Here is a 27,905-nt window from a genome sequence, read left to right on the forward strand (position 1 = left end):
AAAACCTTATGACTAGCAGTGGAACACTGTCAGATAGCACCAGAATATTGAACACTGAAATATGATGAAGAGCACCAGAATATTGTCAGATGTGTTGTTGTTAAGTGCTATCAAGTTCGTTCTGACTTAGAGCAATCCTGTATAGAGTTTCTGAGGAGTGGCTGGTAAGTTTGAACTACCAACCTTGGCAGTTCAAACTAACCTTGAGGTCAAGTGCTTATCTTAGAGTGCCACACTGTAAGAGCCACTCAGGTTGAAAGGCACCCAAAATATGGTTGGGGAAGAGCTGCCTCCTAAAAGATGAGTTAGCAGTGATGATACAAATGGAGTAAAGCTTTAAGGATCGTCATATACTGATGTGGCATAACTCAAAATGAGGAGAAACAGTTGCAAATATCCATTAATAATGGAATGTACAAAGTGTGAATCTAGGAAAATTGTAAGTTGTCAGAAATGAAATGGAATGTATAGACATCTATATCCTAGGCATTACTGAGCTGAAATGGACTGGTGTTAGTAATTTTGAATATGATTATCAAATGGTTTACTATGCCAGGAATGACAAATTGAAGAGAAATAGAATCACATGCATCATCAAAAAGACATTTCAAGATCTATCTTGAAGTACAATACTATTGGTGATAGGATCATATTCATACGCCTACAAAGAAAGCCAGTTAACACAGCTATTTTTGAAATTTATGCACTAATCACTAAAACCAGTGATGATGAAATTGAAGAATTCTACCAACCACTTCAGTCTGAAATTAATCAGACATGTAATCAAGATGTATTGATAATTACTAGTGATTGAAACACAAAGGTTGGAAACAAAAGGAAGAATCAGTTACTGGAAAATATGGCCTTAGTGATCAAAATGTTGCTGGGGATTGCATGTTAGAATTTTGTAAGACCAGTGGCTTGTTCATTGCAAATACCTTTTTAAACAACCTGAAAGATGACTAAGCACATGGACCTCAATAGATGGAATATACAGAAATCAAATTGACAACATCTGTGAAAACAGACAGTAGAAAAGCTCCATATCATCAGCCAAACAAGGCCAGGGGAAGATTGTGAAACAGACCATCAATTGTTCATATGCAAGTTCAGGCTAAAACTGAAAAAAAGTTAAAACAATTCCAAAAGAGGCAGAGCATGACCTTGAACATACGTCACCTGAATTTACAGATCATCTGAAGAACAGATGTGATGCATTAGACACTAAAGACCAAAAACTAGAAGAGTTGTTGGATAATATCAAGAACATCATAAAGGAAGAAAGCAAAAGGTCATTAAGACAAGAAAGAACCAAATGGATGTTAAAGAGACTTTGGAACTTGCTCTCCAGCATAGAGATGCTAAAGCAAATGGAAGAAATGAGGAAGTAAAAGAGCTAAATATAAAATTTCAAAGGGCAGCTCCAGAAGATAAAGTGAAATATTACAATGAAAAGATCTGGAGTTAAAAACCCAAAAGGTAATAATATGCTCAGCTTTTCTCAAGTTGAGGGAACTGAAGAAAAAAATTCAAGCCTTGAATTGCAATATTTAAGGATTCTATGGGCAAAATATTGAATGATGAAGAAAGCATCAAAAGAAGATGGAAGGAATACTATACCTAAAGGAAATGATCGATGTTCAACCATTTCAAAAGGTAGCGTATGATCATAAGTCAATGATATTGAAGGAAGAAGTCCAAGGTACACTGAAGACATTGGCAAAGGACAAGGTGCCAGGAATAGATGGAATACAAATTGCAATCTTTCAGCAAACTGATGTGCCACAGGAGGCACTCCCACATTTATGCCAAGAAATGTGGAAAACAGCTACTTGGCCAGCTGGTTAGAAGAGATCCATATTTGTGCCCATTCCAAAGAGAGGTGATCCAACAGAATGCGGAAGTCATCAGACAATATCTTTAATATCACATGCAAGTAAAATTTTGCTAAAGAAACTTCAAAATTGGCTCCAATAGTCCATTGACAGAGAACTGCCAGAGATTCAAGCTGGATTCAGATGAGGACATGGAATGCGGGAAATCACTGCTGATGTCAGATGGATCTTGCCTGATAGCAGAGGATATTAGAAAGTTGTTTACCTGTGCTTTATTGACTATGCAAAGACTTCCAATAGTGTGGATCATGACAAGCTATGGACAAAATTGTGGAGAATAAATATTCCGGAACACTTAATTCTGCTTCTGAGGAACCTTTATATAGACCAAGAGGCAGTTGTTCAAACAAAACAAGGGAACACAGAGTAGTTTAAAATTAGGAAAGGTGTGTGCCAGGAATATATTCTTTCGCCATACTTATTCAACCTATAAACTGAACAAAACTTCGAGAAATTGGATTAAATGAAGAAAAATGTGGCATCAGGGTTGAAGGAGGACTCATTAAGAACCTGAAATATGCAGATGATACAACCTTGCTTGATGGACATGAAGAGGATTTAAAATACTGATGAAGATCAAAGACCACAGCCTTCAGTATGGAAAGCATCTCAATGTAAAGAAAACAAAAACCCTCACCACTGCATCAATATATAACATCAAGATAAATGGAAAAAAAGATTGAAATTGTCAAAGACTTCATTTTGCTCAGATCAACCATCAACACTAATGGAAGCAGCAGTCAAGAAACCAAATGACATATTGCATTAGGTAAATCTGCTGCACCAGACCTTGTTGAAGTGTTCAAGACCAAAGATACCAAATACCATGTCTCATATATATACATGTAAAAACTGGATAGTGAATAAGGAAGAGGGTAGAGGAAATGATGCATTTGAGTTATGGTGTTAGAGGAGAATATTAAAGGTACCATGAAGTGCCAAAAGAACAAACAAATCTGTGTTGGAAGAAGTACACCCAGAATGTTCCTTAGCAGCCAAGATGGCAAGACTTTGTCTCTCATACTTTGGACATATTATTAGGAGGGACCAGTCCCTAAAAGAAGGATATCATGCTTGGTAAAGTGATGGGTCAGCAAAAAGGAAGAAGACCCCCACCCCCACCCCCCAAGGAGAAGGGTTGGAATACTGGCAGCTGCAATGGGTCCAAGAGTAGCAATGACTGTGAGGTTAGCACAGGACCAGACAGTATTTTGTTCTGTTGTGCTTAAGGTCACGATGAGTTGGTACTGACTCGACAGCACCTAATAGCAACAAAACAACAGATTACTTTTGCCTATTCTATATTGCCATATAAATGGACTCATGCAGTAGTGTGGTGCAGTAAATTTTTTCTAGCCATGGTGATAGTGTGCCATGGAGTTGGTTCTGACTCATTGCGACCCTACATAGGGCTTCCGAAGTTGTAAATCTTTATGGGAGCAGAAAGCATCATCTTTCTCCTGCAGAACGACTGGTAGCTTTGAACTGCTGACCTTGAGGTTAGCAGCCCAAGTCGTAAGCACTATGCTACCAGAGCTCCTTTTCTAGCCAAAAAATTCCAAATGCCTTTTTCCTGATGTAGCTACATAGGAAAAGGTGGGGACGATGCTGTTGGATTATATGGATTAGCTGTAAGGATTGTTAACAAGGTTAATTTTGCCATCCTGCTGTGTACAAAAGAAATCATCTCAGAAAGAGGTGGGCCATCTCACTACTATCAAAGAAGATGAGTCAGGAGCAGAGTGGTCCTTTGGACCCTAAGATCCCTGCACATTGAACTTCCTCTACCCAGAGACAGAGAACAGTGACATTGGGGGAGTGGCAGAGGAACAGCAGTGTGACAGCCAAGAGCCAGAGAACTGAGCTTCCCAGCCCACAGAGAAAGTAAAGCTAAATGACTTTAAGCAAGATACTTGTTGTGCTCTGGCATGCCTTAAGGCACTTAAGGCGGGGACCTTGATTTGCTGATCCACTCAGCCGGAGTTGAGTGCCTTCAGGCTTAGGCTTATGGTGGAATGGTGTTTCCTGTGGGCACTTAGCAGCAGCTGACTGGAACAACTATGCCCTGAGCATATCTGATCTTGAATTGTTATCTGTTAACTTCCCTAACAAATCCCCTAACTGTATTGTTTCTGAGTTCCCTGTAACCAATGTAATTGATTATTGAACCCAGATGAGAAGTAGTGTATCATGTGAAGTATGGTTGGTGCCACATTTTTTGTTTTGTTTTTGCAAATAGGTACTTAGTAGGTTTTTGAGATTTTCAATGGTGTCGAAAGGAGTCCTGGTGTGGTGCTGCAGAATAATGCACTGGACTGCAAGGTCAGTTAGAACCACAAGGTTGATGATTCAAACCCACCAGCCACTCAGAAAACTTCATACAGAATTGCTATGGATTGGAACCAACTCCACAGCACTTGACAACAACAAATGGTGTTGAAGACTTCAGTTAATTTCACCCCTTCTATTTCTGCACAATATTCCATCATATATCTTTCTTTGTTTATTCATTCACCTGTTGATGAACTTAAGTACTCTTTCTAGTTTTTGCTTTTATGAATAAAGCTGCTATGAACATTCTTGTACTAGCTTTTATTTATTTTTTTGATATATGATGTTATTTGTTTTGGGTAAATGCCTGGGAATTGAGCTACTACATTCTTAGTGTTGTTGTTGTTATTAAGTGCCACTGAGTCCATTCTGACTTATAATGACCCTGTATGGTTTCTGAGGAGTGACTACTGGGATTGAACAGCCAACCTTGTGGTTCGCATTTCTGTGCTGATCCTATAACATCATACCATTGTTAATGTATATTTAGCTAAAAAAGGAAATACCAGACCTGTTCCCACAGTGGTTGTTATATATTTTATACTCCCACCATTAAAATATGCTCCATACCTTTACCAATACTTGGTAAAATCTGTCTTGTAATTTTACTCATTCTGTTGGGTGTGTGGTAAAGACACATATCTTTAACAGTCACCCCACCATTTCCAAAGAAGGCCTGATGGCTTGGTGAGTTACGCATTGGGATGCTAACTACACAGTCAGCAGTTCAAATCCACCAAGTATTCCACAGGAGAAAGAGGCAGTTTTCTACTCCCATAAATATTTACACCTCAGAAACCCTAAACAATGTCACTATGAGTCAGAACCAACACAATAGCACACAAACAGACAGTCAGCCACCATTTCCTTCCTATCAGAGCAATATCTGTCTCTTACTGAGCTATCAACCCAATATCTGTCTCTTACTGAGCTATCAACCCAAAGCTATAACTCAGAAGTAGGGGCCAAGGTGGGCTTGCATCTCAGTGGCTTATCTCGTCTACAAACTTTATAGAGGAAAAGTTACTCCAAGTCTTCTATCTTGCTTAGGAAGGAAGTTTAAAATATCAAAATAATAATTTGCCTGTGTCAAGTTAATGAGTTCAAAGTTTCATGATATATTTAGAAGCAAAACATCCTCACATTTAATCATAGGCTTTGTCTCTATTTCCAGCAAGATTTAAAACATTAACAATATTCCAGAGAAGAAAATTTTCTAATACACTGGTTCTGTCTATTTTCTCTCCTGATTGCCTATGAAGTCTCCTTGATGTGAATGCACATTACCTCTAAGGCAGGATCAATGTCATTAGTGCCCCCCTTGTTACAAAGAAGGTCATTGAATCTGAGCTGAGAGTTGCAAGCATAGAATTTGTGACCCCTCCCCTCCCCCATTCACATGTTCCTGCCACATTGCTGGCATGTTTCGCTCCTCACAAGGAGCTCTCTTACAGCGATACAAGGATGTGGGACTTTAGAAGCCAGCTCATTCCCTCTGCCATGAAGAACAGTGTCCTTGGCCAGCTTCCTCTGGCTCCTCCCACAGTCACCCCTACTCATGGCTCCATTATGAATGTCCTACCAGCTTATGTATTCTTGCCTTCTTCCCCTCTTCCCTCCAACTCTGCTCAGTTACCTCATGGAATTCTTGTTTCCTCATCCTCTCTCCCTTGTTCTCTTCCATCTGGGAACTAAAAATATACCCTAAGTCTGTCTGATAACTGTGAAAGTAGTGCTCGGATATAACGAAGTGAGACATAACGAAGAACTAACACCATCAACATCTAAAGCACTAGGAAAAACTAAGAGGTCCCTTTCACAGTCTCCACAATGGAGCCTGTATTTCTCATCGCCTTCTACTTGAACTGGCTTCTCTTCAAGTATCAACATTCTAGAAAAATTTAAAACTTTGGTTTGAACTATTGGGGTTTCTGTTTTAATTAATAACATTGCAAACAACATTGTTTTCTATTACTTTGGTTGCAAAGATACAGCATGACTACTACATTTTGAACTGCAACACTATGGTTATGACAAAGCATGCACTAAATGCCAAACTGGATTAAACTTCTGGAATAAAAGAAATTTCTAAATTAAGACTTGGCATGTTTTTTTCTATTCCATTTTAAATATTTTGGTTTTAAATACTTGTTGTATTGTCTCTTTTGCATATTTTCTTTTACATAGAAACTTATGAAGACACAATAGTACCGTCTCTAACACACAGTTTTATAAGCATCATCCCTACCTAAAAAATACTAAGTATAATATTGCTTAACATGCATGATATGTTCTGAGAAATAGGATGCTATGTGATTTGGATTTGTGGGAATACCCATTCTTCAGGGGTTGCAGGAATTCCAATCTCACTGGCCCAGGAACTGTGGACCACACAACTCTTGATGCAGATGACTCAGATGAGCACTGTGCTGGGTCCGGCCTGGCTGTTGCTGCCTTCTCTGCATAGTCAGCTCTGAAAGGCAGCTCCCTGGGAGAACCAGGGTGCGTACACCTTTCAGTCAGCGCCCTACAGGGTCATACCAGGCAAATTCAGTAACTAGATCCCCAGTTTTGAGATCCAAGAGGCACCAGAGTTGGGTGCTTGAGCCTGAACTGAAGGTCTCAGGCCATAGAAGTATTACGTGATCAGACACTGATGGAATGGACAGTAAGCAAAAACTGAGATTCAGAAACGCTAATTAACTTACTGTTAAACAGTGACCAAGCCTGAATCCACACCTTGGTTTAGCAGTCCTCAGATGATGCTTTCTTAATCAGCACATGATGGTTTTTAGTGGTAGACTTCCTGCCTTCCATAACTGAGACCCAGGTTTGATTCCCATCCACCAATGCACCTCATTCACCTGTCAGTGGAGGCTTGAGTGTTGCCGTGACACTGAACATGTTTCAGCAGAACTTTCAGAGTAAAGAAAGTGTCAGCAATCTACTTCCAAAAAGTAGCCAATGAAAACACCTATGGATCACAACGCTACAATGGGGTCTTCACAAGGCAGAGCCAACTCAATGGCAATTGACAGCAACAACCAACTTCTCCTGAATGGTACCGCCAGCATACAAATTAAAGATTCCTGGCACAGACTTGAATCACTCATGATTGTATGATCCACATCCCCATCATTTTCTGCATTTTTATCAAGTTCTCTCCTCAAAATTATTCAGACATCACCCGATCTCTGGAGCACCTGAAGAAGACTGACAAACGATGTAACTCCAGATCTTAAGTAAAGCCAGAGCCATTTTTTTAAAACAAGCTCTATCTAATAAAGAGCCCTAGCAGTGACACTAATAAACAGCATCTAGTCTATATTTTGAATATCTCTCTACTTTGAGTAGCAAGACCGAATTTGGAATAAAGTCTGGTCTATTCTGTTACTCACAATAACTTTTTCTAATGACCATAATACAGATTGCCTAAGCACCTACCCAATTGAACAGAGACTCTGTGGACTACAGAAAATTTGAGAGAAAAAAGAGAGTACAGATTTGTTCTAGGAGATGAACTTTTACTACCAGCTCTGCTAGATCTATACTTGTTGCTGACATGAGTCCAGAGTATATCTACTCTTTCTGCCTACTACATTTTTATTCATTGCATCCTTATTTCAATAAGAATTTGGTACCATGATGGGCAAGTCTGACTCTCTTGCAGCTAGCATTCAATATGCAAATTATATTTCACCAATTGAATGCACTTTCATAAATCCTAGAAGGTAGAAATGAGAGAGATACCAGCTCCGTTTGCCCCTTATTATGCTGTTGTTGTTTTTTTTCTTCAGACAAGTAAATTCACAAAAAGGCAAGCTAAATTTTTAACATCATTATTCCAATGTTCAATCTCCAAACTTGTGGGTGTTGAGAGCAGTTGAGGTGGCTATTTGATTCTGGCTTCCTGAACCTGGTACCATGCTATGGAGGTATGGCTTGAGCCCTCCATTCTGGTGGTGATCTCAGACATGCAACCCCCCTGGGGGTCAATTCTGTATTGCCCCAGCTCCAGATCTGCCTCCATTGCATCCTTTTCTATCCTAATCTTTTCCATAACATTTCTTGAATGTACATTATGTGTTAGGCACTGTGTTAAATGCTTCATATAATTCATTTCATTTAAAGTCCCCCACCAAAACAAAACAAAGCAAAACAAAAAACATATAAGAAGGTACTTGTATCCTTTTGCTCTAAATAAGTCAACAAAGGTTCATAAAAGGTTAAGTAAATCACATAGGATTAGAGTGAAATTAGTGGGTAAATGGTAGAGTTTGAATTTGAAGCCAGATTGGACTCATTCAAAGCCTGTGCTCTGCATTTTTAAAAGATATTTGAGGGACTGCGACCTATTAGATTTTAATTGACTGTATGCATTATTTTGCTAAAAGACCTCATTCTGTTTTCCTTAAAAAAATACAGATATAGAAGCCAACATATTTTGTACCAAGATGTGCCTAGATACTGAAGTAGCTTTCAATCTAATTAAATAGAAAGGTATTAAAAAGTTCAGCTTTTCTAAACCTACCCAAGATCTTCTTTATTGGAAAAATTCAAACATTAAGATGAAAGCAGCCGTGGCCATCTACTTGCATGAACTGAGCTGGTGGAGCAGACGAGCACTTACCAGGCGCTCTGTTCACAGCGAGGTTTCGGAAATGGCTGCCTTTGATAATTTCCACAGATAATCGCCCCGTTGTAGCATTGTAAGACAGCCCCACCAACAGCTCTGGCGCCCCTCCATGGGACAACGACTGCGTAGATGAAGCACTATCACTGTGAGAAACTGCAGATGGGCTGAGCTGAGATTCTCCACTCTGGAGGGGAAGAACAACAAAGACTCCATTGGCCCACGCTGTACTACTCTTTTTTACAGCCAGCTGATATTATGTTTGGTGAAATTGTGACCCAATCTCAACTGCTGCCAAAGATTACTAACGGCGCACTCGGTGTGAATTATAATGGGCCTGGGGAACACAGTCATGGATGAGATCCTCTGCATTATTGGCTGACATATTTGTTTCAAGAGCCGTCTCCATTCAATATTTCCTCTCTGAAGACAAAACGGACAAAGATGTTATTACTAGTGTAAATCAAACCCTCTAAGATACAAGGAGAGCTAATAATACATTTAATAAAGACTAAAAATTCCCGCCTGTGTACTTTGTGCTTGGATGTTTCTATGGTTATCCACTCCGAGCATGAGTTTTGTTTCTGTTCTTTGTAGCTTCTCAATGAATGTAGCAATACAGGAGGCATTTTGTCTTAATTATAAAAGATGGAGCCTTTGGACATCTACCACCACATACAGCACTTGGTCCTAGTTCTGCTTTTTGAGGTTGTTACGTACATGCCAGATGCTGAATTCAGCCTCCTAAGGACATGAATTAAATTTAAAATGAGTACTTTACAACTGCTTGGTAAAGAAGCTGATACAGGGACTATGGACCCCAGCAACCTAATAGGCACAGGGTGAGCCAGGGAAGAGTTCCAAGCTTCTGGCTATGTGTACCCTTGTCCTGAGCACCCACTACGCACCGCACACTTCAAGAGGAGAAAAGCAGAGTCAGTCAGAAGCCAAATTCAGTTTTCAAATTAAGCAGTTCTGCTGAGGCAGGACAGCCAGCCTGCCTGTAAACCACCTCCTCCTGCACAAACGAGAGCATTGCATTTTGCTTAAGCCTTTCTTTTCAGCAATCCTTTCCTATGACTTATTAGGGACTCCAATGAGTAAAGTAGCAAAAGGTGGCAAAGATTTCTCAGATACCCATGTTTGGTAAATGGGATTTACCAAACATGGGTATCTCAGGAGAACCCTGGGCTTTCATAGAGCACAATTTGTAACTGGGGTAGGCGGTTTTGTAGATGCCTTATAGCTCTGCTCTCTAAAGGGATAATACCAGTGATGAAATGTTTGCTGACTTTCAGGTGAGGACCGTATCTTCCCCTCATCCTTTTTCCTGGTATAAATGTTTCAGTCCTTAGCACATAGTCTAATGGCTGGCATATAATCCTACCCAGAAAGTAACTGGTGGATGGGGGAATGTTTACCTGTAAAATTCTTTCACACTGGCATCTTTTCCCAATTGAACTCTGTGTTTCGAGCATACAGCACTGGTCCTGGCACACAGAAGTATGGGCATGATCATACTTAACGTGTGCTTCATAGTGCAGGATTCCTTCTGATCTCTTCAGTTTCTGTTTACCAGGATTTCAGATCTACTTTAATGGTAACTTTTCAAAAAAAGATAAGGACTTGAACAAATCAGACATAATTTGACTTATGTTTTTAAGCTTGGCTGAGGAGCCTTTTTTCTGCCAAAATATCAGCATTCATGGGACATACAAAATTATCAACTTAAAAATTTGCCTGCTATATTGGGTTGCTATGAGTCGGAACCGACTCCACGGCACATAACAACAACAACAATATTGGGTCAAACATTCAACTGTTGTTGTTAAATGCCATCAAGTCAATATCAACTCACAGTGACCCTATGCACAACAGGATAAACCCTGAACAGCCCTGCACCCACCTTATAATCATTGCTATGCTTAAGCCCATTGCTGCTGCCACTGTGTCAATCCATCTCGGTGGATGTCTTGCTCTTGTTCTCTGACCTTCCACCTGACCGAGCATGATGCCAATCTCCATGGACAGATAGCTCGTGATAATGTCCAAAGTACGAGAGATACAGTCTGACCTTCATGGCTTCCAAGGAGCATTCTGGGTGTAATTCTTTCAACACAGATTTGTTTGTTCTTTTGGACGTCTACGGTACTTTCAATATTCTCCTCCAACACCATAATTCAAATGCATCAATTCTTCTATGGTCTTCCTTTTTCACTGTCCAACTTTCACATGCATATGAGGTTACTGAAAATACCATGGCTTGGGTCAGGCGCACCTTAGTCCTCAAACTGACATCTCTGCTCTTCAACACTTTAAAGAGGTCTTGTGCAGCAGATTTGCCTAATAAAATATACTGTTTAATTTCTTGACTCCTGCTTCTATGCATGTTGATGGTTGATCTGAGCACAATGAAGTCTTTGGCAACTTCAATCTTTACTCCATTTATCGTGATATTATTTATTGATCCAGTGGTAAGGATTTTTGTTTTCTTTACATTGAGGTGCAACCCATACTGAAGACTGTGGTCTTCGGTCTTCATCGATAAGTATTTTAAATCCTCTTTATTTTCAGCAAGCAAGGTTGTAGCATCTGCATAGCACAGACTGTTAATGAATCTTCCTCCAGTATTGTTGCCAAGACTTCTTCATATAATACAGTTTCTCGAATTATTTGCTCAGCAAACAGACTGAATAGTAAGGTGAAAGAATTCAACCCTGGCTCACACCTTTCCTAATTTAAGCCAATCGGTGTTTCCTTGTTCTGTTCCAACAAATACCTCTTGATCTATATATGGGTTGCTAATGAGCACAATTAAGAATTCTGAAATATTCATTCTCCACAATGTGATTCATACTTTGTCATGATCCATACAATCAAAAGTTTTTGTGAAAGCACATCTTTCCAATATTCTCTGCTTTCAGCCAAGATCCACCTTACATCAGCAATGATATCCCTCATTTCACGTTGCTGTCTGAGTCTGGCCTGAACCTCTGTTAGTTCTCTGTCAATGTACTGCTGCAGCCATTTTTGAATCATCATTAACAAAATTTTATTTGCATGCAATATTGATGGTATTATCCAATGATTTATGCATTCTATTGGGTCATCTCTCTTTGGAATGGGCCCAAATATGGATCTCTTCCAATCAGTTGGCCAAGTTGTTATTGTTATTTTTAAGTGTTGTCAAGTCGGTTACAACCCATAGCAACCCTGTGCAGGGTTTCCAAGTAGTGGCGGTAAGTTCGAACCACTGACCTTGTGGTTCAAATGACTTTACAGTCTATCACATTAACCTACAGCACCACACCAGTTAGCCAAGTATTATCTTCCAAATTTCTTGACATAAATGAGTGAGTGCCTCCAGTGTCGCATCAGTTAGTTGAAAGATTTCAATTTGTATTCCATGGATTCCCAGAGCCTTGTTCTTTGCCAATGCCCTCAGTGCACCTTGGACTTCTTTCTTCAGTATTATTGGCTCATGTTCAAATGGTACCTCTTGACATGGTTGAAAACTGACCACTTCTTTTTGATACAGTAACTGTGTATTCCCTCCATCTTCTCTTGAAGCTTTCTTCATCATTCAATATTTTGCCCATAGAATCCTTCAATATTTCAATTTGAAGCTTGAATTTTTTGTTCAGTTCCTTCATCTTGGCAAATGCTTTTGGTATTCTAACTTCAGATCTTTGTACATTTCACTATAATATGTGACTTTTTCTTCTCAAGCTGCCCTTTGGAATTTCCTATTCAGCTCTTTTACGTCCTCATTTCCTCCATTTGCTTTGGCATCTCTACATGGAGAGCAAGTTTCAGTGTCTCCTCTGACATTCATTTTGGATTTTTCCTTCTTTATTGTCTTCCTAATGGCCTTTTGCTTTCTTCCTGTTCTTGACGTTCTTGATGTCCTCCCACAACTCTTCTGGTCTTCTATCATTAGTGTCTATTGCATCAAGTCTGTTCTTCAGATGACCTCTAAATTCAGGTGGAATATGTTCCAGGTCATATTTGGCTTTTGTAGACTTGTTTTAATTTTCTGCAGATCCAGCCTGAACTTGCATATGTCTTCCACAATCTGCCACTGGCCTAGTTTTGGCTGATGATATGGAGCTTTTCTAGCATCTCTTCCCACAGATGTAGTCAATTTGATTTCTGTGTATTCATCTGGTGAGGTCCATGTGTATAGTTGTATTTATGTTGTTTAAAAAGGCGTTTGTAGTTAATAAGTCATTGGTCTTGCAAAATTATATCATGCGATCTGCAATATCATTTCTATCACTAAGGCCATATATTCCAACTACTGAGCCTTCCTCTTTGTTTCTAACCTTTGCAATGCAATCACCAGTAATTATCAATACATGCTGATTATACATTTGATCAATTTCAGACTGAAGAATGTGGTAGAATTCTTCAATTTCATCATCACTGACTCTTTTGTGGTATACAAATTTGAATAATTGTATTAACTGGTCTTCCTTGTATGCGTACGAATATTATCCTATCACAGACAGCATTTTACTTCAAGACAAATCTTGAAATATTCTTTTTGATGATGAATATGATGCTATTCCTTTTGTAATTCCCAGCTTAGTATGACAAGTAATTGTCATATACAAAATGGCCAGTACCAGTCCATTTCAGCTCACTAATACCTAGGATAACTATCTCTATGAATTTGACTTTATTTTTGATAACTTCCCGTTTTCCTACATTCATACTTCTTATATTCCATGTTATGATTATTAATGGATGTTACAGATGTTTCTTCTCATTTTGAGTTGTGCTCTATCATCAAATGAAGATCAGCATTATCATGGTCAACTCTACTTTGAAGAGGCAGCTCTTCCTCGGTCGTATTATGAGTGTCTTCTGACCTGAGAGGCTGATCTTCTGGCACTATATCTGACAATATCATCATGTTTCAATATTCAATAATCTGGTGCTATCTGACAGTGTTCTATTGCTATTGATAAGGTTTTCAGTGACAAAATATTTTAAAGTAGTCCATCTTTCCTTTCTCCTAGTTTGTCTTAGTCTGGAAACTCATCTGAAACCTATGCATCACAGTGACCATGCTGGTATTTAAAATTCCAGTGGCATAGCTTCCAGTATCATACTAACACGCAAGCACCACAGTATGACAAACTGACTGATGAGTGGTCAGAACACTTAATTAATTAACCCATAATTTGATGGCTAGAATTCAGGTTGGTTTGACAGTTCGATCAAATTATTTCGAGGGCTTTATATGACCTTGGGATGGATGTTCCCCACCCCTGTTTTAAAGACTCATTCTAGCCCCTTTGCTGGAAAATCTTACAGGGGTATGGTGGGGAGCTTGGCAGAAGTAGAGACACCATTAGGAGACCATTTGAATAATTCAGCAGAGTTATATTTATGGAGAAAGCCAATATAATTTTAGGTGGAAAAGAGAGAAGTAACAGGTGACATGCAAGGTTTCTGACCTGAGCCTCTAGAAGGATGACACTGACATTATTCCAGATGGGGAAACCTGCAGATAGGTCTCTTCTTGCTATCGGGTGCCACTGAGTTCATTTAGACTAATCATGGTGCCACTGTGTAAGAAAGTAGAATGGCCCTAAGGGTTTCTCTGGTAGCGTAGTGGTTACGAATCAGGCTGTGAACCGCAAGGTCAGCAGTTCGAAACTACCAGTTGCTCTGTGGGAGAAAGATGAGACTTTCTGCTCCTGTAAAGATTTACAGCCTCGGAAACCCTGTTCAGGGTCGCTGTGGGTCGGAACCAACTAGACATCACTTAACAACAATCTTTACAGGAACAGAATGTCCACTTCTTTCTTCTGTGGAGCCGTCTGTGGGTGGGTTTTAACTGGCAACTTTTTAGTTAGCAGCTGAGTGCTTACCAAAACATTGCCCCACCAGAGCTCCTTACACTAGATTTGTTGTTGTTAAATACCATCAAGTTGGTTCCTACTCATGGTGATGACCCTGTATAGGGTTTAAATTTTTGCAGGACGAGCAAGCTTCAAATTTTCTTGTGGTTCACAGTTCAGTGTTTATCCAGTATGGAGCCACTATGCTCCCAAAGTATATTTTGTTGTTTGTTACTGTTAAGTGTCGTTGAGTTGATTTCAACTCATAGTGACCCTATGTAGGGTTTCCTAGGAGTGGCTAGTGAGCTTGAACCAATATTTCAAGTCTAGAGGTATTAATTTTGAGATGCCTGCCAGGTGTAATAGAGTCCTGGTGTGGTACTGTGAGCTAATGCACTGGACTGCTAAGTCACTTTGAACCACAAGGTCAGCAGTTCAAGCTCACCAGCTGTTTCTTAGAAATGCTATACAGTGTCACTATGGGTCAGAACTGACTCGGTGGCACTTAACAACAACATTAAAAATTCAAGTGCATGAGCTCCCTTCTCACTTCACTCCAAACTCTCTGGCTCTTTTCCTTGTCCTCAGACTGAGAAGCTCCTTCCCATTCCCATACTCCTGTACTTGCTATTCCTACTGTCGCTATGAGTTGGAACTGATTCCACGGCACATAACCACCACCAACCACATGATGCTAGTACTGACGCAGTGCCCAGGCCTGCTCCCTCAGGTCCTCAAGTTCTGTACTTCATCACCACCTCAAAGAAATCTCTGACCCTTCTGCACAAGCAGCAGCAGTGTCACCCTTTTTTGCCCACCTTGTTTGCTGTCACTGTCCTCCAAATGATTACATACTCTATGAGGGCAGAGGCATCCCATTTTATTCTTCCCTCCATCTCCATTTGTCTGAGCAGCACCTGACATACAGCAGGCACTCAATAAACATGTTTGAATGAATGAATGAATGATTGGTCCAATATTCAAGACACCTTCCTGTATGTTTGTTTAAAGGGAGCTCCTCACTCGATGCAATAGCACAAAGTAATAGAGAGCTTCTCATCTTGTAGACATATAAGCTACAAAGACTTTCCTTAGAACCTTGAGAGAAGCCGAGAGATGAGGCACTTGGGAGAAGTCCATATAAATGAAAGGTCTACAGAAGCAGCTAGGAACTCTGGTAGTGTAGAGGTTACGGGTCAGGCCACTAACCTCAAGGTCAACAGTTCGAAACTACCAGTCGTTCTGCCAGAGAAAGATGAGACTTTCTGCTCCTATAAAGATTTACAGCCTTGGAAACTCTACACAGGTTTACTATGAGTCAGAACCAACTCCATGGCACATCACGGAGCTCTGGTAGCGGAGTGGTTACTAGTTGGACTGCTAACCTTAGCAGTTGGAAACTACCATCCATTCTAAGGGAAAAAGATGAGGCCATCTGCTCCCATAAAGATTTACAGCCTCAGAAACTCTATGCAGGGTTGCTATGAGTCAGAGCCGACTCCATGGTACACCAGCACCACCACCAGCATGGAATTTGATGAGGTTCAGGGCTGATGTTGTAGCTTGCTCAGATGACCTTGCTAAGGATCTCTACTAGAAAGTCTCATATCTGATATTTATCATAATACATATGGTGGAGAGGGCAGGGGGCACCACTCATCCACTAACCAGAAGGTCAAACTACCTGTCCTGGCTTATCCATGTCTTCCATTACACTATCACTGGTATTTCCTAAAATGGATAGGAAAGAATACATCCATCAGGTTATTGGGAAGACAGGCATGAAAAACCCATTGTGCCATGAAGTGCAAATCATGGCTTATAAGGATGAGAAGAGCCAAATGGAAAATTAAATTAAGGTGTCTGACTTCACAAGCTGAATGCACTAAATCAAGGGCTGACAATTCCAGGTCCTCAGACACACGGTTTCATTAGCAGCACCATTTAACATACTCACACTTATATTACTTCTTGGCTCCAGAACCAGAGTCACTTTCATTTCCCCTTCTGGGTGTAGGTGGCTAAGATAGAACAGCTTCTCTCCCATCATTCTCTCCCGGGTCATCCTGCGGGCAGCATACAGGCGGAAGCGGACAGCAAAAGCAGCCACATCTCTGGGCTCCAGCTTGGTGAAGATGACTTTCTCCTTGAAAACGGGGTTGGACCCTCTCTGGATGCTCGTCCTGCCCCTCTGTCTCTTATTGGGCAGCAGCACTATGTGAACTTGCCAGGAGTTGACCCCACTTCGGTCCTTGTCTGGGAGGCCCTGTGCTCTCACAATGGTCAGCGTCAGTTTCTGGCTAGAAGCTTTATATTCAAAGATGACATCTAAGTCACCACACTTTGAGATGGGCCCCAGCGCCCCAGATGGCCCTTGCAAATGGGCGTCGTCCTGTTCCTGTTGTAGGCAGACGAAAAGATTAGGAATAGAAATGGCAATGCACAATTACACATTATAAGATGGGCCCTCTCCTTCAGAAGCCCAGGCTTTCTGACTGCTAGGATCTATCCCTCACCGTTAGCAAGGTCTGTAGACTGGCTTATCTTTCCAGTAGACTGGGGATGCTTTGGGGATATAGGAACTGGTACAAAGTAAGCCTTCTTGGATGTTTTTGAGATAAATGAATAAATCATTTATATTTTTCCAAATATACCATCTCTCAAAAAGCACAGCTGCCCACTATCACTGAAGACCATGGAGACGCTAAGCCTAAAATTAAGTCAGCCATGCAATTAGAGATACCTGTCACTTAACAACAATAACATCACCAGTGGGTAGGAGTCCTGATGGCATAGTGGTTACGCGTGTGGCTTCTAACCAAAAGTTGGCATTTAGAACCCACCAGTTGGTCCGTAGGAGAAAGCTGTGACAGTGTGCTTCTGTAACGATTACAGCCTTGGAAACTGTATGGGCCAGTTCTACTCCGTCTTCTAGGCTCACTATGAGTTGGGATTGACTGAATGGCAGTGACTTTTAGTTTCTTGCTATGGGAGACTTTTCCTTGAGTCTCCAGGAGTAATTGGCTGAGCCTTGGCCAGTAACTCTTGCAGATAAGAGTCCTAGTGGGGAACCCAGGCAGGTGACCCATCAGTATATTGTATATCTACATGGGATACAAAGTTTAGGTAGGGCAGGGCTTCTGAAACTTCAATGTGCATTTGAATCATCTGGGGATTCTGACTCAATAGGACTGAGGTGGGGCTTGAAGTTCTGTATTGCTAAGAAGCTCCCAAAGCATGCCAACCCTGTTGCTGCTCAGACCACACTTGACATAGAAAAGGTTTAGGAGGGTATCCCCAGTAGTCAGAGCCATGGCTGCAGCAAATGGCTAAAAGGTTTGTCATCTGAACTCAACCAACAGCAGTATGAAAGAAGCACCTGGCAATCTGCTCCTGTAAAGAGCACAGCCAAGAACCCCCTATGGACCTCAGCTCAGAATTCACTTGACAACAGTGAGTTTGGTTATTCTGGTTGGTTGTCTGCCTCAGCAGCCCGTTAGTAAACAACAACACTGGACTTGAAGCTAGTACATCTAACGAGTTCTGATCCTGGCCAAAGAGCTTGGGCTCTTTAGACTCTAGCTTCAAATTAAGCATGACTATGCCTACTTGTTAAGAAAGTTGTTGCAGGGTTTTGATCGATGCAAAAATATCTGGCTTACAGCAGACTCTATAAAAATCAATTCCCATCACTGGACGGCTACGACCTCTTTTCAAGCTTTGCCTCCCACTTTCTGTAATATCACTTTGGACAGCAATTCACCTATAGCTACTCAAATCTAATGCTCTCACTGAGAAAGCTGAACTGAGGGACATTTACTAGAATGAACCAATCCATCAACAAATTAATAATATTGACAAATTCATTTTTCCCACCAAAGGCATGACTCTTAACTTTAAAATTTAACTTATTCTTATTATGTGACTGTCCTGGTTTATGTCCGCAAACAAAAATTGTTGCTAAATTAGAGATTTCTCCATTTAAAACATTAAAAGAACTAAAATGTGTATTCATCAATGATACTTTCCCATAGAGTTCAGAGGAAAGTATACAATTCTACAGAATGACATATCCTTAGGGATTCCAGGTCCGTCATTTATGAGCACTGTGACATTTGGCAAGTTATTTCATCTTTTCTACCTTCTATTTTCTTCAACAGTAAAATGGGAATGTCAACCAACCACCCAGTTCCCATCAAGTTGATTCTGACTTAGGGTGTCCCCGTGTGTTTCAGAGTAAAAACTGCATTCCACAGTGATTTCGCCGGCTGTGATCTTTTGGAAGAAGATCACTACACCTGTCTTCAAAGGTGCTTCGGGGTGGATTTGAACTTTCAGCCTTTTTGTTGGTAGCCAGCTGCTGAACTTTTGCATCATTCAGGAACTCCTAAAATGGGGGTTACAGCTACCTTAGTGGGTTGCTATGAAAATTAGAGAAATTGCCGCATAGTGGGCATCTAATAAATGCCCTTGTTTCACATGTCAAATTAGTTTACCAAGAATATTTCAGCTTCTTGTGAAATAAGGAAATTTCTTCTACTCTTTCCTCTGAGCATGCATTCATGTGTGAGTGTTTCTATTCAGAGGTACTTAGTTTCAAGTGATAAAAGTGGTTGCTATAGAGATTTCTTTTTTAGTACAACTGACTAGTATATATATAATATTAGAAGCAAATCTCCAAGGAGTTAGGTTTTCCAACTCAAAAATACAGTCAGAGCCTTCTGTTAAACCTCAATCTATTTTAGCCTACTTTGACCATCTCTGTACTGTTTGCCTGACCATACGTAGTAATAGCTAGCATCTACTAAGTCCTTCCTTGTGGGGGTATCATATCAAATCCTTTACAGACTCTTAAAGTCAACTCTTTTGCAACTTAGGTCTTTGTGGTCTCACCTCTTATTCCACCTTTCCCTACAGGCACAGTCAGTCTGGCAGACCTGGCAAAGCTTCAACTTCTGCCAGGCAATGCATCTCTTGACTTCCACTATGAACCTCGATGATGGTGCTAAGGCTTGAGAATCTGAAGAATCCTGTTTGACACCCATAAATGTAGAGCCAGAGGTGTTAACACCCAATGGAACAAACCTTTCTCTACTTGGACATATGTTCTGAGACGCAGTTTAAACCACATCTTGGACTGTGGTCCCACAAGATAAAGTCATTAGTTACACTTAATAGTGACCACCTCCATTGCACATTCTCACACTGAGTCTCTCGTTTTCTGCCACTACCTAGCTTCCCCTTCTCCCTCACTCATGTACCCTGCTTAATGATGTAGAAACGAAGTGTCTGAGTTAGGCTTTGCTTTTAGAGGATCCAACTGAAAACCATTGTCTCTTTAATAGTCACACCAATTTAATATGGTATTATGGTTGTGTTGTTAGGTGACCTCGAGTGGGTTTCAATGCAAGCAACTTTATGCACAACAGAATGAAACACTGTCCTGTCCTGTGCCATCCTCACTATCGTTGTTTAGTTTAAGCCCATTGCTGCTGCTACTGAGCCAATCTATCTCAGTGGGGGTCTTCCTCCTTTTCGCTGACCCTCCACTCTAGCAAGCATGATGTCCTTCTCAGGGACTGGTCCCTCCTGATAATATGTCTGAACTATGAGAGACATAGTTTTCACCATCCTGGCTTCTAAGCAATATTCTAGCTGTTCTTCTTCCAACACAGATTTGTCAGTTCTTCTAGTAGTCCAGATACTTTTAGTATTCTTCTCTAATACCATAACTTAAATGCATCATTCTTCTACAATCTTCCTTGCTACACTGTTCAGCTGTCCCATGTAGGGGCTATTGAAAGTACCATAGCTTGGGTCAGGCATATCCTAGTCCTCAAACTGCATCTTTGCTCTTAGATACTTTAAAGAGGCCTTATGTAGCAGATTTGCCCAATACACTAGATCATTTGATTTCTTGACTGCTGCTTCCACGAGTGTTGATAGTGGATCCAAGAAAAATGAAGTCTTTAACAACTTCAAACGTTTTGTCCTTTATCATGATGTTATTTATTAGTCCAGCGGTGAGGATTTTTGCCTTCTTTGATCTTCATCAGTATTTTAAGTCCTCTTCACTTTCAGCAAACAAGGCTGTATATCTGCATATCACAGGTTGTTAATGAGTCTTCCTCCAATCCTGATGCCACTTCTTCCTATAATCCAGCCTCTCGGATTATATGATCAGTGTACAAATTGAATAAGCATGGTGAAAGAATACAACCCTAGCATACACCTTCCCTGATTTTCATCCATTCATTTTTCCCCCTTGTTCTGTTGAAATGACTGCCTATTGGTCTATGTACAGCTTCCTCATGAGCACAATTAAGTGTTCCATAATACTCATTCTCTGCAATGCTGTCCAAAGCTTGTCATGATCCAGAAAGTCTTTGAATAGACAACAAAGCACAGGTAAACATGTTTCTGGTATTCTCTGCTTTAGGCCAAACAGATATAATCTGACATCAGCAATGATATCCCTCACTCCATGTCTTCATCTGAATCCAACTCGAACCTCTGGAAGTTTCCTGCGGATGTTCTCTTACAGATGTTTTTGAATTATCTTTAGTAAACTTTTACTTGCCTATGATATCAGTGACATTATCCAATGATTTCTGCATTCTATTGGGCCACCTCTCTTTGGAATGGACACAAATATGGGTATCTTCCAATCAGTTAGGCAGGCATCTGTATTCCAAATTATTGGCATAAATGAATAAGTGCCTCCACTGTATCGGTTTGCTGAAAGATTTCATTTTGTATTCCATCATTTCCCAGAGCCTTGTTCTTTGCCACTGCCTTCAGCGTACCTTGGACTTCTTTCTTCAGTACCATTGGCTCTTGATCATGTACTGTCTCTTGAAATGGTTGAACATCAACCATTTCTTTTTGGTAGTGTGGTTCTGTTTATTCCTTCAATCTTCTTTTGATGTTTTCTACATCATTCAATATTTTGCCCATTGAATCCTTCAATATTGCAACTCAAGGCTTAAATTTTTGGTTAGGTTACCTCATCTTGAGAAATGCTGAGCATGTTCTTCCCTTTTGGCTTTCTAACTCCAGGTCTTTGCACATTTCATTATAATACTTGACTTTGCCTTCTCACGCTGCCCTTTGAAATTTTCTACTCAGCTCTTTTATTCCCTCGTTTCTTCCATTTGCTTTAACATTTCTATGCTGGGAAGTAAGTTTCAGAGTCTCTTCTGACATCATTTTGGTCTTTTCTTTCTTTCTTATCTTCTTATTTACCTTTTGCTTTATTCCTGTATGATGTTCTTGATGTCATCTCACAATTCTCTGATCTTCAGCCACTAGTGTCTAATGCACCAAACCTGTCTTGAGATTCAGGTGGGATATGTTCAAGGTCATATTTCAGTTCTTGGGAGACTTGTTTTAATTTTCTTTAGCTTCAGCATGAAATTACATCTGAGCAACTGGTGATCTGCTCCATAGCTTGCCCCTGGCCTTGCTTTGGTTGGTGATATATGGAGTTTTTCCTCCATCTTGCCCAAGATATAGTGAAGTCTATTTCTGTTTATTCCATCTGGTGAGGTCTGTGTGTTCAGTTGTATTTTATGATGTTTTAAAAAGGTGTTTGCAGTTATTAAGTCACTGGTCTTACAAAATTCTATAATGTGATCTCCAGCAATTTTTCTATCAGCAAGGCCATATTTTCCAAATACTGATCCTTCTTTTTTGTTTCCAACCTTTGCATTCCAATCACTAGTAATTATCAATACACCTTGACTGCGTGTTTGATCAATTTCAGACAGAAGAAGTTGGTATAACTCATTAATTTCATCATTATTGACTTTAAGGGTCAGTGCATAATTTTAAAAAATAATTATATTAACTGGTCTTATTTGTAGGCATATGGTATATTATCCTATCACAGACACCATTATACTTCAAGATAGATCTTGAAATGTTCTATTTGATGGGGAATGTGATGCCATTCCTCTCGTTTGTCATTCCCAGCATAGTAAACCACGTGATTGGCAGATTCGAAATGGCCAATACCAATCCATTTCAACTCACTAATGCCTAGGAAATCTATCTTTATGCATTTGATTTTATTTTTAATAACTTTTAATTTTCCTACATTCCTACTTCTTACATTTCATGTTCTGATTCTTAATGAATATTTACAGCTGTTTCTCATTTTGAGTTGTGTCCCATCACAAAAGCTTTACTCCAATCATGTCATCATGGTCAACTCTCCTTTGAGGAGGTAGCTTGCGCCTACTCATATTTTTGAGTACCTTCAAACCTGAGGGGCTCATCTCCTGGCACTGTATTTGGTGGTCTTCATCATGTCTCAGTATTCAATATTCTGGTGCTACCTGACAGTGTTCCACTGCTATTTATAAGGTTTTCAGTGGCTAAGCAATTCAGAAGTCGTCTGTCTTTCCTTCTTGCTAATCTGCTAAGTCTGGAAGCTCATCTGAAACCTGTCCACCATGGGTGGATCCTGCTTGTGTTTAAAATACCTGTGACATAGCTTCCAGCATCACAGAAACATGCAAGCTCCCACAGTGTGACAAACTGACAGACAAGTGGTTGACTTAATAAGGTAGGTATTTTAATATCCTAACATCTACTTGATGGAGGCAGAAACTAAAGCTTAGAAAACTAAATTACTCTCTTAAGGGCATATATGCCCATTCAATAACTGAAAACCCAGGATTCGAACCCTGCAGCCTGACCCCAGTGCCTGTGTGTTTAATCGATATTCAATACTCACAATCACAAACCACAACATCTCCTGTATCCTCCACCAAATCCTTCACCACAGCTGTAATCTATATTGAGCATGTATGGTGAGGAGCAAATAAGGTGTGAGATAGGGTTCGAAAGAAACACTGTTGTGAATTTTCCATCCTCTTTGGCCTCTGGCTCTTAGTATTAGCTAACATTTCCTGGCTTTGACATCCACTTTAATGCCAAGGTAAAAATGGCCTGGTTACTGAGATCCTCTCCATTCATCTATCAGGTCAATTCTTCAAATAAACGCTCAGTTGGCTTGGTTTCTGGAGAAATTCTCCCTCAGGAAGGCTCTGCAATAACTGTCAAAAGAGTTTTAAATAAGACATTGCTCTGGGCAACATTCAAACTCTGAATGGGGCCAATGCAAGTGTGGCTCAGGAAAACTGGGTTTTGTGGCCCCTTCCTGGGTTGATTAGAGACAGAGATTTGTGAGACTGGGTATTTTTGTAGCAATTAATTATCTCAACATACTTTACCTATCACCAGGCAACTGAAGGTGCTCCTCATGTGGGTACTGTTAATACTGCTAATCCACCTGACCTTCCTGCAAGGTAGAAATCTCTCCATTTTTATCCCCATTCGGCAGATTTTAATTAACTTCCCAAGGCCAACCACTTAATCAGTGGAGATGAAAAGTGGGACACCTGCCTCTCCCTGTGCACTCAAAGTCACCATCCGCCCTCCGATCATCTTCCTTGCCAAGACGTGGGCCTGTAGGAAAGAGTCAATGGCCTTTTCTAGCAGAGCAATCAATGCTGGAAAACCCATCCGTCTAACAGGTAGTCACTCAGCATGAGCACTTTCCTCCTGAGGCAAAAGAAATGATTCCTTTGCTCTAATATCCTGGGTTTTCTTTAAGATGGGAAAACTTGCATCAAATTGTCAAAACCCATGTAGGTTTAAAGATTTTCTGTCAAATTGTAAGCCTTTCTGTTTTAGTAAGGTAGTGTTGATGTCATCTGCGTGGCCTAAAGTAAACAGACTCACAATATGTTCCAGATGCCAGATACACGGGGGAAGACGGGGTTCTTAATACTCACAGCTAAGAAGCAAATAAATCAATTCTTAAAAGGCGAGCTAAGCCTGCAAAGCAGGCAGTTACAGGAACTGCCTCCCAGTTGCATTTGAGGTTCTACTGTAGGAGCACCAAATTACAGTTTTTGTCTCAAAATAGAGAGGAGGTTGAATGGAGCATGCAGAGATGTCTGGATATTTTTGGAGTCTGGGAACATTTAGTACTCTCAATGCCAAGTCTTCTATTAAAGCTCCATGAGGGAGACAAATGGAAGGATACCTGGAGAAGGCAATTCAAAGCCCAATGGCACAATTAACAAGGGGACATGGCATATATATATTGTGTGTGTGTATCTGTGTGTGTGTGTCAAGACAGCTAAAAATAATATCTGAAAGCAACTGTGTGAGATTTGGTATGACTCTTAGCAGTGAACTGACAAGAAATAAGTATTTTTTACAAAACCTATTTGGTTAATTAATGGTCGTGGAACCTCTGTATGCTACTTTTAACAAGTTGCTTCCATGGATGTGAGTGACCATCTTCAGTCCCCCTGATCAAATACATTGCCATGTACACACTTCTGTCCACACGTTCTGCAAAACCCCATGTGTTAAAAGTAAGGCCTTGGAATATGCTTTCTGTTATCTTTTGGTTTTCTTCCCTTCAATGGGTATTTAGTGTATGTGGCAGTCCAGGTCCTAATAAAAGAATCTTTCTGTTTAAATAAATGATGCTAACAAAATCCATTCATTCTTCTCCTCCCCTCAAATGACATGATGACATGACTTTGAATTCTTCTATGCCTATGACTTGCTTCATTAAAATTAATCTTAAACTTGAACTCCACTCTTACCCATTGTCATCAAGTCATTTCCAACATGCTTCAGAGAAGAACTGCACTTTGTAAGGTTTTCAATGACTGCAATCTTTTAGGAAAGGATTGCCAGGCTTTTCTTCCACGGTACCACTGGGTGGATTTGAACCACAAACCTTTCGATTAGCAGCTAAGCACTTACACATGACTCCACCCAGGGACTCCACTATTAACACCTTCCAATGACATGCAATCATAATAGAAAGGTTCTAGCTAATGAAGAAATAACCATAAATTCCTAATGCAATAAAATCTTTAATGCAATGTCTATCACATAGAAATTGTTCAATAAATGGTCATTGCTATCATCTTCGTCTCCAGGTTCTGGCTATCTCGTAGTGGTTAGGCATACTCTGCGCTGAGCTTCAACTGAGAACGAAATTTACAAGAAGCATCTTTTATCAAAGATTTATTCTATGAAGAAACATTTCTGATCAGAGGGTCATTACAGATTAATGCAGTTCCTAGACCTTGAATTAACTAACAGAAACGAATTTATTGAATGGTCTTCACCATACCTTATAATATTTTATTCAGAGACCATTTTATTTTAGTTCAATGTTCAGATAATTCTCATATTCAAATAATCATAACTGAACATTTCAGATGAAAACAAGACTCCCTTAACTGAAAGCCTGAAAGAAATAAATCATTCTATCTAAAGAACAAAATAATCCCTTAATGTAAAAAGAAGCCTGATTGTTGCTGAATCCATTATGTCTTTTTCCTTTTTTTTTATTATTACCAATGAAATTTATTTACGATTCTTTTATTGATACACATAGGGTTTTGGTTATTTGTATAAAAGATTTATACTACAGGCATCTTAGTTCTTTGATTTTTATGGCAATACTCTCTGAAGACAAAAATTGTTTTGTCATCAAGTCATTTCCAACCCATGGTGACCCCACATGTTTCAGAGTAGAACTGCATATTATTAAGAAGTAGAAATAAAAGAGTACCATGCAAGCAAGGAAAGCACAGAAGAGAAATAACTTGCCTCTGGACTCCAGACTGAGGAGCTGTCTGTGGCATAGGAATCTTCAAATCCTCGGTTATTAAATGCTCTCTCCATCTCCAAACTGCCCTCTGTGGACTGGCGACTGACGCTGCGATTTGCACTGGTTTCTTGGTGAGATGTGCCATGGTACCTGGTATTCCCTCTCTCACATGTGGACTGTGAGTGGGCAGATATGGGGTCATCTTCACCGTAAGACAGATTCTCAGAATAACTCCGTTGGCTGGCTCCATCCAAATCTAAATTTGCAATAAGGAAATGATTTCAAATGCACTAATTTTTACTTATCTTTTATCTATAGGGATTGAACAACAGCAAATACAACAATTAAGGCCTTCACCAAATGCCACCTGTAGAAGCATAATTCCATCCATATGGTGAATCACCTTGGCTCATATAACACAAAGGGCCATGAACACATGATGTGGGGTAGAAGAAGGCTTAATAGTTTCCCAAAACATGAATATAGGGGATGTACCTTTGTGTTAAAAAGATAAAACATAAGCATTATTATTTAATTGGAGCTGATGACCACAATATTTTAGGGTTGGATTTAGAAGGCAAAGGACATCAATCTAATATGGGGGCTATTGGTCTTCTGACTCTGTTCTTCGTCCTTTCTCTCTTCCATGTTCACCATGTTATTCTTCTCAAAAAATGTTAGTGTTTCTCTTCTCAGTAAAAGTTTTCTAGTTAATTCTACAAGATTCCAGACCTTACACCATATACTAAAACTAAATCAAAATGGATCAAGACTTAAATATAAATCCTAAAACTAAAAGTCCATGGAATTAGTCCCATCAGTAGGAACAAAGGTAGGGATCCTAATCTATGACATTAAGAGGCTATCAGTAAGGGGAATACATGAACAGGTATGTGGCCTGGCTGGTGACCACACTAGTCACCAATAAGGGGAACAGGGGAAAAACAGCAATGAAGTTGTGAGCTAAGTCTAACCACATTCAATAGACTCCTGTGAACCTGGGTGGAGACCTGGTTGGCTAGCAGTGTGGCAAGACCTGGGGACTCCTAGGCCCAGAGGCCACGCCACAGAGGACTAGAGTAGAGAGGGAAGCATCCAGCTGATATGAAGTGAGGGGAGATTCACAAGAATGCCCATACTTGCAGATAGTACCCACTTGACCTATCTTGAATGAACAGAACTTGACTAGAAGAAGAAAGAAGAGGAAAAAAAAGAGTAACTCGCTACAATTTGATGAACTTTACCTATACTTATGGATGTGATACTTATGGATGTAGGAGCTCAAAAAAGGGAACAAATCTTTATAGTGAGGGCCACTCCCACACCCTCGGTACACAGGGTTGACAGGGATGGGCAACTTAGACATTGGCTACCCAAAATGGGTTGGTTACAAAGGCAAGAAGTGACTGGCTTACAAGCTTTCAAGAGGGAGCTTTGTTCCAGACAGGGTGGGGGACGGTAAAATCTCTACTGAATGGTTTCCAACCTGATGGGACGGGGCTAATGAAAGGAGATGGGGATAAGACTCCTGTGGTACAATA

At 40.2% G+C, this 27,905-nt stretch overlaps 1 protein-coding gene across 1 annotated transcript in view; it reads right to left on the bottom strand.

Annotated features, from left to right (window-relative positions):
* SYT16 (synaptotagmin XVI) overlaps positions 1-27,905 on the bottom strand; it is a 278,525-nt gene that overhangs the window by 43,217 nt on the left and 207,403 nt on the right. The window contains exons 3-5 of the mRNA XM_006864575.1: positions 26,364-26,620; positions 16,669-17,109; positions 8,857-9,046 (exon numbers count right to left, since the gene is read on the bottom strand). Of these exons, the coding sequence (XP_006864637.1) occupies positions 8,857-9,046; positions 16,669-17,109; positions 26,364-26,620 (888 nt within the window). The remainder of the gene's footprint in view (positions 1-8,856; positions 9,047-16,668; positions 17,110-26,363; positions 26,621-27,905) is intronic.

Source organism: Chrysochloris asiatica, unplaced genomic scaffold (genome assembly GCF_000296735.1).
Source record: "Chrysochloris asiatica unplaced genomic scaffold, ChrAsi1.0 scaffold00067, whole genome shotgun sequence".
In the NCBI taxonomy this organism is placed as follows: domain Eukaryota; kingdom Metazoa; phylum Chordata; class Mammalia; order Afrosoricida; family Chrysochloridae; genus Chrysochloris; species Chrysochloris asiatica.